Genomic DNA, 12,385 nt, shown 5'->3' with positions numbered 1-12,385 from the left:
ACTTTATCTGCCTGAATTTCTTCATCACCGTTTCAATGTTTTATTGTCTTCGTGATCCTGATGGCTCGTGTGAACCATGGACTATAATTCTCAGCGTACGTCAAAGCAACGACACCGACTTCTATCGTGGGTGGGGTGGATTGAGTATGAACCACGTTTTCGGCGGTTTTGAATGCCAATTTCTTTCTCGGTTTGGATAAAATACATCGCATTGACTCATTCGCGATCTCATGAGCTTTGGTTTCAATTAGAGGATTTTGAAAATGAGAAACGTGTTGCCAAGTACGATAATTTCACTATAGGCAACGCTCAAAATAAATATGAGTTTAATTGCGCTTGGTCAATATTCAGGCACGGCCGGTGACTCGTTTTTTCTCGTCTAGCATCTGGGCAAAAATTCACCACTAAAGATAAGCACAACGACGAAAGTGGTAAAAACTGTGCAGTGTTATATATGGGGGCTTGGTGGTATAAGAATTGTTATTCCAGGTAATACACGTTATTTTTCATAGTTATGAATGAATTTTTTTCATATGGAGTTTTTCAACTAAAATTATGTTTGACATTAAATTATTTACCTCTTATGTTTTACTTACAGCAATCTGAACGGTTTATATTTAGGAGGAGAATATCCAGAAAGGTCAGTATGGCAAAGGCGTAGTGTGGCGTATCTGGTGTGGAGCTTACTACTCCTCAAATTATGTACATATGGGCTATAAGACCAAAGTATTATCACTGAGATGGTCGGTTGAATTGAAAACCCTAGCCTGCATAAAATGTTCAACATTGACTGACGTTTAAAGCTATTGAAACAAACTTAACTTAGTATAATGTTTTTTGTGAAACTTTGCATATTCTATTTAGCAACAAATAGTACATTATTTAAAAAAAAAGACTGTTTCTTTCATTTCTAAAAACAGTATACGGAATGAAAGTAATCTTGGATTATTTCAATTCCAGAAGAAAAACAAGTAAGGGAAGGATAAGTTCGGGTGTCACCGAACAGTTTATTACTCGCGCATGATAAAGTGATAATCGAAAATTTTATATTATCGTCTTTACATATTTTTTAAAGGTGATACTCAGCTCAAATACTGTATTTGTGTAAAGGTTTTATTCCGCTATCATTGGTTCCTAATGTATATATTATACATATATGTACAGGAAGACATTCAGATGGAATTCAAAATAGCGTTATATGAAGAAGGCGTGGTTGTGAACCGATTTTCACCCATATTTCGTACATGTCATCAGGGTGCTAAGAAAATATTATGTACCGAATTTTCATTGAAATCGGTCGAGTAGTTCTTGAGATATGGTTTTTGGTCCATAAGTGGGCGACGCCACGCCCATTTTCAATTTTTTTAAAAAGCCTGAGTGCACCTTCCTTCTGCCATTTCTTTCGTTAAATTTTTGTGTTTCTGACGTTTTTTGTTAGTCGGTTAACGCAATTTTTAGTGATTTTTAACATAACCTTTGTATGGGAGGTGGGCGTGGTTATAATCCGATTTCTCCAATTTTTGAACTGTATATGTAAAACCCTCAAAGAAACGACTCTATAGAGTTTGGTTGACATAGCTATAGTAGTTTCCGTTCAGTTCCGATATGTACAAAAAACTTAGTAGGGGGCGGGGCCACGCCCCCTTTCCAAAAAAAATACGTCCAAATATGCCCCTCCCTAATGCGATCCTTTGTGCCAAATTTCACTTTAATATCTTTATTTATGGCTTAGTTATGACACTTTATAGGATTTCGGTTTCCGCCATTTTGTGGGCGTGGCAGTGGGCCGATTTTGCCCATCTTCGAACTTAATCTTCTTATGGAGCCAAGAAATACGTGTACCAAGTTTCATCATGATATCTCAATTTTTACTCAAGTTACAGCTTGCACGGACAGACAGACATCCGGATTTCAACTCTACTCGTCACCCTCATCACTTTGGTATGTATAACCATATATCTAACTCTTTTAGTTTTAGGACTTACAAACAACCGTTATGTGAACAAAACTATAATACTCTCTTTAGCAACTTTGTTGCGAGAGTATAACAATCGTTTCAAAATATAGTTTACATTTGTATGAACATTGTGACAGAAAAGCACCAGGAAATTTTAATTAAGTTCTCCGGACTAAATCATATTTCAAGAAAATGTATTTTGCTAAGTCGGTAGGACTGGCTGTAATTACTATGCCAAATATGTACACGATCTGTCAACCAGCTCAGTTTGATCAGATAGTATACACTATAATAAACATTATCTAAAATTTTGAAATAGAAATTCAAATAATTATGGTCGCTACAGCGTTTTTTGTAAAAAGGAAACAGAGCAACTCCAATCTTTAAACGCGTTTTTTCAGAATGGTGTTTTTCGAAACGGTTTCCACTCTGAAAGGAAGAGTTGTAAAGATATCTGGTTCCAATTTGGAGAGAACATTTTTGAAACAATTTTACCTTTTTCTAAGTAAAACTGTTAAAAAAAGGGCAAAATTCGATGTGTTTTGTTCAAACCGCCGCCATTTTGTCAAATTTCTTTTTGAAATTGTTATTTTAGATCAAAATTGCGGCCACAATCGTGGACATCGGACAGGACATTTTTTTTACGTATAATTTCAACAATTTATTTAACTGTTGTACACTCAATAAATAAACATAAAAAAAATTATTTTGTATTCGGCATAAATAAATTTATTTATAAAAAAAAATCGGACTGATTAGTTAATTCCAACATTAAAAACAAAATCGCGAAAATCAGTAATTTTACGGAGTGTCACACTGAGGCGTCCCTTAAGTCGGTAAACCTTTGTAGTGCGTTGCGATTTTTACAATGGATACAAATTAATGCGAAATCGTTGCAAATGTTCGAAAAGGCTTAAGGTGATGTAGTTTTATCAAAAACACAAGGCTATGAGTGATACCAAGCCTTCAAAGACGGTCGAGTGATCGTTGAAGGCATGCCTCGTTCTGGACGATCTTCAACTGATGAAAATAATAAAAAAGTGAAGGATTGAAAATCGTCAGGCATATGTTAGAGAGATGACAAAAGAACTGGAAATATCTCGCGAGTCCATTCGGATGATTTTGATGGATATTTTGAGTATGAAACGCGTTCTTGCTCAACTCGTCCCGATAAAACCACAACCACGCCAAAGCCACACAAAAATCAAGGTAATGCGCATTGTTTATTTTCGATATTCGTAGTTTGGAGCATCATGAATGAAAACGCAATGAATACCATCGATCAATCACGGTATGCACCAGATTTGGCTCAGATTATTATGATCCATATAAGTAATGTATATCTATGTTGTACTCTTGTCTGGTCACAACAGTTGATTGCTTCGTTACAACTCCTTCGTGCCGTAAAAGATCTGATGGAGGTATAATTGTGGCAATTTTATTTTGGCTTCAGGGCAACGTAATCTAGTATATTCATCACTTTTACGTCTTGCAATATTAACAAATTATTTCAGTTGTCCAAATGATCCCGATTTGACGACACAAAAATCTATTGCCGGATCATAGTGGAATGCAGCTGTTTCCAGGATCACAGGAGCACTGCGTCGCGGGATCGCTCAATTTCATTATGTCGTATCCGCTGTTGTTGTGTTAGATGTGCACGAAATCGTTTCTTCTAAGTCTCTTATCTACTTCATTGTGACTCACTGAAAAAAGTAATTCTGACATAAAAATATCACTATTTTCTTGATTTGTCTCTCTTTGGTTATCAGAGCGGCTAGAACGTGAGGAAACTGTGCGCACATTAGAGTGACTGTGGCGTCCTTAGTCAGGTCATATTCTCCTTGGCATTGCATAGTCTAATTCATCAAAGTGAAAATAAATCTCGCGCACTTAGCAGTAATGCCAGTAATGTCACTATCACAAAAGGTCAACACAAAAAAGAGCACGATCACAAAGCATCCGATGGTTTTGAAATCACAAGTACTATTATGGTTGCTTTCAGAAATGTTTCCCTGAACCTCCACATATAATTCAGGACCAATATTAGCCAATCGGTGAAGCCGTTTTCGAGCTTTAGCGAGACTAAGCAATAATTTTTAAATATGTATGGTATATAGATTTTTGCTATTCCATATTTCCTTATGTTTTAAACCTTTTTGACTAGGATATGCATTTCAATCTAAAAAGCAACTATAACGATCTCGCCTTTCTCGAGTTTTAGCGAGAAAAACGAACAACAAATGTTTCCATATTTTCTCACCGTTTAAACCTTTCCTGGATTTCCACGAATATTTCAGACTAAAATTAGCCAAATCAGTTCAGCCGTTCTTGATTTTTAGCGAGACTTACGGACAGCAACTAATTTATAGATATATAGATAGTTAGAATTATCTCATTTAAGTGAAATATAAACATTTTGTTTGATAATATGTTAAGATTTTGAGGGTAATTCCACAATGTTACTCTCTTAGAACCCCTCCAACTATATTGCGAAATAAATGATTGATTATGATAAAGTTTTCGGGAGGATAATGGACTAACTGTTTGATGCCAGATCCGTACTATCTGGTGGATGCATAAGAATAACCTAATTGTTCTAGGTAGTCACTATCGATGTGTGTGACTTGGCGTTTTTCTGTTAGCAAATAATTCTTCTCCTATTCGTCAACAGTATAGGTTCGAATTAAAGGTTTGGTCAAAGAGAAACAGCCCACAGTAGATGATTCCCTGTCAATCCCACCAAGCACACAGCAAATCCAGCCTGAATGTCAATACGATCACAACAGTTTTCACTTGACGTTGTCTTAATTGATCCACTTTTCGTCACCTGTAACCAGCCGCTTCGGAAATGCATCGAGTTTGTTATAATTCAACAAATATCGAAATTTGGTTCATGAGCTTTTTCATTTATTTTAATATTCAGCCTTATTTAACTGGTACCAAAAGGTTTTTGTACAATATTTGGCACCTGGGCAATTTGAGCAATTGTTTTCATTACTTTTTTGATATGTTCGGGTTGAATCTTTGATTTGATTTTGATCAAAATTACTTCAGTGGAATCGAAAACTCAAAAACATGGCATATTCTCTGCTTGCTGGTGTTCATCTTCGCCGCGTAGTCAAACAATACTGAGTCAAACTATCACAAAAACGTTTAAAATTTTTTGTTGCTTAAGGGGTCCTCTTTTAAAATTTCTTTAAAAATCGATTTTTTTAATACATAAATCGAAGGCTAAAAATTGTCTAGAATATGCTGGTGAAATGTTTTTCCGATCCGTGAATCAGTTCCGTCGTAACCCGACTTTGAACGGACCTATGTCCCGAGCACGAGATTTTTCGAATCTGCGGGCATTCTCGTTTTTGAACCATTCAACCAATTATCTACGCGATCTGCCCGCATAAAAGAAGATAAAATTCTCAGTCGCTGTAACCTACAAAATCCAATATTTTGATCACAAACGATTTTTTACAACAGGTCATAGTGGAAAAATCATGCGAAAAAACGATACTTTTTTCAAGTGGCCGCCATTTTGTTTCTATAACGAATTTTTTCTTGTGTTTTAAGTTGGGGCGCCTCTCTCATTAAGATTCGTTTGATTTTCTGCTTGTAGACAACGACTTGCGACCTATAGCGTGCCCGCAGTTGAGGTTGGTTTTCAAAACACCTTTTGCTGGAGTCGTCATTTTGGACGCCATTTTTGACACCCGACACTGAAAAATCCTAACTATTACAAATTCAAAAATATATATAAGTCGCTTCGAAAAAAAATTATATGATCGCTTATGATACATGTACAGACTTATCATCTGATCATTCTCCCATATTAATAAAGTTATGCGAACAGCCCATGATATTTGAGCCAAAAGTTTCTCTAACATCACATTGTAAATGAGAAAAGGCGGGAATGGCAGTTAAATCGCTCCCCTTCAACAGAAATCTGCTATACGAAAGTACAAGCAAAAATCCCTTTGGAAAACCCCAAAGTCTTTTAAGCCACCAGTAGATTCCAACATGCCTCTAAGACAGTTGAATGGTAATTGGCACGTAGTGATGAGGATAAGGCAAATTGCTTTGCAAACCACCTAGATAAGGTATTTCAACCCAATTGCCCAAAGAACAACTTTGAGTTGCCAACCTTGCCCAATACCGCAAACCAGTCGCATATGTTTATTAGGACTTCTAAAGGGTGATTTTTTAAGAGCTTGATAACTTTTTTAAAAAAAAAACGCATAAAATTTGCAAAATCTCATCGGTTCTTTATTTGAAACGTTAGATTGGTTCATGACATTTACTTTTTGAAGATAATTTCATTTAAATGTTGACCGCGGCTGCGTCTTAGGTGGTCCATTCGGAAAGTCCAATTTTGGGCAACTTTTTCGAGCATTTCGGCCGGAATAGCCCGAATTTCTTCGGAAATGTTGTCTTCCAAAGCTGGAATAGTTGCTGGCTTATTTCTGTAGACTTTAGACTTGACGTAGCCCCACAAAAAATAGTCTAAAGGCGTTAAATCGCATGATCTTGGTGGCCAACTTACGGGTCCATTTCTTGAGATGAATTGTTGTCCGAAGTTTTCCCTCAAAATGGCCATAGAATCGCGAGCTGTGTGGCATGTAGCGCCATCTTGTTGAAACCACATGTCAACCAAGTTCAGTTCTTCCATTTTTGGCAACAAAAAGTTTGTTAGCATCGAACGATAGCGATCGCCATTCACCGTAACGTTGCGTCCAACAGCATCTTTGAAAAAATACGGTCCAATGATTCCACCAGCGTACAAACCACACCAAACAGTGCATTTTTCGGGATGCATGGGCAGTTCTTGAACGGCTTCTGGTTGCTCTTCACCCCAAATGCGGCAATTTTGCTTATTTACGTAGCCATTCAACCAGAAATGAGCCATCGCTGAACAAAATTTGTCGGACGTAAAGCGCGAAACACATTTCGAACCGAACACTGATTTTGGTAATAAAATTCAATGATTTGCAAGCGTTGCTCGTTAGTAAGTCTATTCATGATGAAATGTCAAAGCATACTGAGCATCTTTCTCTTTGACACCATGTCTGAAATCCCACGTGATCTGTCAAATACTAATGCATGAAAATCCTAACCTCAAAAAAATCACCCGTTACTTCTGAAGTTACTAGAATAATAAAAGAACTTAACCAAAAAAGTCACCAGGACATGATAATATTACCCCAAAAATGCTAATTGAGTTACTAAATACTGCCGTAGAAGTGCTCTCTTTGCTCTTCAATGCAATTCTTAATCTCGGACACTATCCTAATTCATGGAAAAAGTCGCAGATCATCTTGATAGAAAAACCTGGGAAATACTTAACAAAGCCGTCTTCATACAGACCTATGAGTAGTTTACCCTGTCTTTCAAAAATATTTAAAATATTGTTACTATCAAAGATGCTTCCTTTCCTCCACGAAAATAATATTGTATAATACCAACGCACCAATTCGGGTTTCGTGAAAAACATAGTACGAGAGAGCAAATAAATAGAATTACTAACGAAATAAGAAAAGCATTAGAGCACAGAGATTACTGTTCGGCTATATTTCTAGACGTGGCTCAGGCGTTTGATAAGGTATGGCATTAGGGACTTTTATATAAGATTAAAATTATTCTACCTTCAGAAATGTATAAAACATTGGAATCTTATTTAAAAAATAGAAAATTTATGGTAAAAGTGGGAGATTTCATATCTGATGAAAGATAAGGGCTGGTGTACCCCAGGGCAGTGTTCTAGGCCCAACACTATACATCATATATACAGCAGATCTTCCAACAGCTAACAAAGTATTAACTTTAATTTTTGCGGATGACACAGCTACGAGTATAGTGAGCCATAACAAATGCCAGATAAAAGCATCAAGAATATTAGCCGAGCACTTAAGTTCTGTCAAAGAATGGCTAGCCAACTGCCGTATAAATATGAATAAAAGTGTAAGAATATTACATTTTTGCTAAGGCCAAAAATGTGCAGGGCAGTAAAAATGAACAATAATAGTAACCCAAGCGAATGAAGTAATTTATCTTGATATTCATCTAGATAGAAGACTTACGTGGAGAAAACATATCTAGTAAAATAAATTACATGAAAATAAGGACTACAAATTTAAACTGGCTTTTAAATAAAACCTCTAAACTTAGACTAGACAACAAAGTGCTTTTATACATATAATGCGAGCATAAAGTCGGTTTGGATGTATGGCATTCAAATATGGGGTACGACCTGTGAAACTAATATAGACATAATAAAAAGTTTCCAATCAAAAATGCTAAGATCAACCACGTGTTCGCCATGGTACATGCGTAATGAAAATATCCATAAAGACGTTGGTATTTCTCTGGTAAGGAAAGAAGTAGAAGGCAGCAGAATTAAATATATATCTAAACTCCGAAATCGCGCAAGCCCTTTTTCTAATGTTTCGGTACATTCCTGCGATCCAGCACGCCTTAAAGGAAGAGATATGCCCGCATACTAAGGAGCAACGTAGCTCAATCACTTGCTTGAGCGTGCCAAGTTTTTAAATAAATTTAAAATTTTATAAGTTATTGTTAGGCTTTTAAAACAAAAAGCAGATTCAACAAATAAAAAAATATTGAAACAAAAAAAAATCGTCATTTGAAACGTTTCGGTAAAAGTTTTACAAAACAAAATTTAATGTTGTCTCTTTGCCCGAAGCTCACTTTCGCAATAACTTCACTTCCAATCGAAATCGATTGAAATGTCACGAAATTCTCACTGGAATATCGATAAAGAAAGCTGATTCTAACACACCAGTCGACATATAGATGGCGGTGATGAGGTTCAAAAAGTCCTATTTACTTTGGAACTCACCTTGTATCATACTAGGCAGGGGACCTGTCAACACTTTAGTACATAAATACTTTTAAAATCAAATCAATTTAGCCATGTCCGTTTGTCCGCCTATCAGTTAATATGCGAATCAGTCTCTCAGTTTCTGAGATATCAATCTGAAATTTTGCACACGTCGTAAGGAAGCTACTTATTTGCCGGAAATGTCGTTCGTTTTATACGCATAATACGGCTAAGTTTTTTTGTTAAATTCCTGGAAAGCGAAGCCCGGATTCAGCTAGTCATAGATTTATATAACAATGAGATCGGTTTTCTTTTATTTCACTCCTTGCTAATAAAGATCCAGGGAGATTTAAGTATTCCATAAAATTATAGTCATTTTGGTAATTAAGTAATAACACCCAGGTATCTTTTACTCAGTTTGATTGAAATTGTGGAGAATGGCGCATGGTTTTTAATTTTGGCATGTATCTCTGCTGCATGTGTTAGTGATTTGTTATCTCGGGTCTAGCCGAGTCTGAATAACATTTGGATCGCTGCCTTCCTCACACGTCGAAAATACGTTAACTCTCAGTCAAGTTACAGTCATAGAAAATGTCGCTTCGTTTTCAATATTTGTGCGCAATATTTGGACATATTGTTTTCGCAGTGAATTGTAGCGTTTCAGTACAAATCAATTCCCAACCTGTGGTAATTATAAACGTACATAAATTGACTCTTCTCGTTGCAATGTCCAAAATTGGAAAATGGAAATATAAAATTATTTTAATACAAATCCAGAACGCATGATTCCATTTCAAAATAATATGTAAAAAAATTTATTAAAGTTACCAGCTGACCCCGCAGCCGTTGTCCTGCGTGAAATTATGTAGTTTGAAATGAAAAGAAAGTTAAATTTATCATTTCATTTTTTTTTTCAATGTAACGCAGCTTTATAAACAACATTTTTCGGTTTCTGTTCCGGTGTACAGAAAAGATGGTTTTCCAACTCGTGAGCACGCTACAGCCATGTAAAAAACATAGCATTTCCAAAATTATGCCTCACACTATGCGACTACCTTTAGGTCCTGTTGACTGTCATCTCAAATTCAATTTTCACCGGAAACGGAATACGTTTGAACTGATATGGCAAATCGTTAGAACTCAAAGAAATTCGTAGAATGAAGCATTCTGCTTCCTTGTATTGGCATCAAAATCAGTCGGGTTCCATTACACACTTTCGGCGCATGAAGATTGCGAAACATAATAACGACAGATCCAACTTTGAGACGCAAATAATGCGGTGGCATACCAATACTCTCCAAAGAATTTAGAAATTCCACTGGATAATTCACGGCGTCGTCTTCATTGTCAAGACAATCGATCGATTTGTATGAGCGCAAGTCTCCCGGAATTTGACTTTGAATCTTCCAGTTTAAGTCATCAAAATCGGTATTTTTGGCAGCTAACATTTCGCGTGCACTTAAGGAATTATAGTTACGATAATTTGGCCAATGTCCGAACATTCGTGATGAGTTCATCTTTCGTGAATTGATAAAAGGCAGATGGAAGTGATAGGAAACTACCGGAAGTATCAACCGGAATTGACCCATTTCTAATTAATAGCGAAGACGATGTAAAATGTCTTCGACCATGCCATTTTTGTTCGTATCCCATAATAGACGCGGATTTGCAGGCATTTGCATTCCAGTGATTTCCCGCAATTGTAATTGCTGGCTTGCTTCTCAAAAAGTTGCACACACCGTACCATTCACAGTACGCAATGACTCAAATGAAGTTGAACCACATAAATTTATCAATAGCAACCGAAGGTAGAAACAATCATCGTGTTGTCGTTGGGTGGATTGTGTAAATTCGTCCTAATGCATTAATTGATAACACACCTGGATGTTCATCTACTGCTTGCCCTTGCTTTCTGCGTAATTATTTCTTCGACGATGCATTCTATGTATAATATCAAGGTATTTCCGAGTGTCCTAGCAAACGGATCACTGACGAAAGTTGAGCAAAAACTCATAAATGTAAATTTTTTTTCTGGCGGCGTTTCCACTGACTGTACTGTATTCTCTGGGTTGAAATACACTCTTTGGCCATTCTCCAAATTAACTGCGAGACGCACAACAGTCGGAAAACGTTCATGAATTGCAAAATTAAATATCCTACAAAGCGCTTTATTGCAGTTCACGTATTGACCGTATCGTTCAAGACCAATAACCGGCATGTTGCTTCCTTTGGTGACGTATTTACAAACGTATTTTATCGATTACACCAAACTGCAATACTCAACATTGATATGAGTTTAGAACGTACAATGGTGAATACGATCCATGTGTTATCAACTTCGATATTCACTCTTCTAAATTGGATGCTGAATATTCTGCCATTGTCGTCTGGTGGGCAACGCCGATAGAGTGGATATCCATCATTTCTAGTTTGTGTTTCCGAAAGAAAAGTACGCGGATACTGTTTCGTGCATTTATTGTGAGACATACAAACCGAAGTGGGATTGTGGTGTCCGCAAGGTCCATGAACCTTATTGGTTCTTATCACTTCGTATAATACTGGATCTTTCTTTGCATCAGGAATTTCCGCATGATTGAATGATTTCATCAATTTGATCTGATGTAATCACCTTCCACCATCCAAAGAAGAATGTGTGCGTGCGGCAAACCTCTCTTTTGCCACTCAACAGGGTACATCTAGCATCTAACAGCACCATATTTGCTTCAAGATAAAGTCCATCGAAGTTGTTGCTTGAATAGTCTTGCACGTACATGCATAATACCGCATGTAAGTATATCATCGCATCCTGGGAGTACTCGTTCATGTGCCCTGGGCTGCTAATGTACGTTGATGGCAAAAAGAACGCCGACCGATATAAGCGCGACCTCTTCATGGCATCGTGATAAATTTCAAGCTGTAATTGATCACTTTGTGAAAAACACATAACATATTCACGGAATAATTTTCAAAAATTTTTGAAGCAAACGCCAAATTTGAAAGATTTAAATAATTGAAAAACAAATCAAAAAAATTGAATAAAAACATTTGTATGGTAAAAATTAACTTTTTGGAGTTGTTCAATTTTCCGACTTTTCCTCATGAAAGACATATGGGTTCTTTATTTCTAAAACCTTTCCCGATCCACGACGAACAACCTCTTAAAATTTCATCAATATTGGTTCAGCCGTTCTCTTAGCGTTACTAAGGAACAAATATTCATTCGTTTGTATGAGAAAAAGAAAAGGGGTGTTTTCAGGGATTTTCCGGCAATTATTCGAATTTTTTCTCCGCAGAAACCATCTCTGAACCTCAACGAACATTATAAAAAAAGAATCATCAAATCTGGTTCAGTCGTATGAAAGTTATGAGCGTACATACATTTTGGCGATTCATTTTTATTTATATACAGTGTTCCAATAAAGTCTTCGTACAGCACCTAATAAAAAGATTATTGATAAAAATCGGTAACACATTTAAAATTTTTTAAAAATTTTTTAGTGCGTATTTGTTTATGACATATTTCATCATATATTTAACGAAAAATAAATATAATTTATTACATCGTTTCAAAACTATACATAATATTTGAAAAAAAT

General features: G+C 36.3%; 2 protein-coding genes across 7 annotated transcripts in view; one reads left to right on the top strand and one right to left on the bottom strand.

Moving 5' to 3' along the window:
• LOC105233638 (rap1 GTPase-activating protein 1) overlaps positions 1–12,385 on the bottom strand; it is a 314,608-nt gene that overhangs the window by 3,054 nt on the left and 299,169 nt on the right. The gene's annotated exons all lie outside the window — the stretch shown is intronic.
• The window catches only part of LOC115065854 (techylectin-5A), a 304,739-nt gene that overhangs the window by 258,075 nt on the left and 34,279 nt on the right, over positions 1–12,385 (top strand). The window contains exon 1 of one of the 3 annotated variants that reach the window (XM_049446372.1): positions 9,357–9,476. The exons of the other annotated variants lie outside the window; for them this stretch is intronic. Coding sequence (XP_049302329.1) covers positions 9,381–9,476 — 96 coding nt within the window. The 5' untranslated portion in view covers positions 9,357–9,380. Of the gene's footprint in view, positions 1–9,356; positions 9,477–12,385 lie in introns of those variants that run through there. 3 annotated transcript variants of the gene reach the window in all.

The sequence above is a fragment of the Bactrocera dorsalis genome, chromosome 1 (assembly GCF_023373825.1).
Source record: "Bactrocera dorsalis isolate Fly_Bdor chromosome 1, ASM2337382v1, whole genome shotgun sequence".
In the NCBI taxonomy this organism is placed as follows: domain Eukaryota; kingdom Metazoa; phylum Arthropoda; class Insecta; order Diptera; family Tephritidae; genus Bactrocera; species Bactrocera dorsalis.
The sequence above is the reverse complement of the archived record's forward strand: the minus strand, read 5'-3'. Positions and strand labels throughout refer to the sequence as shown.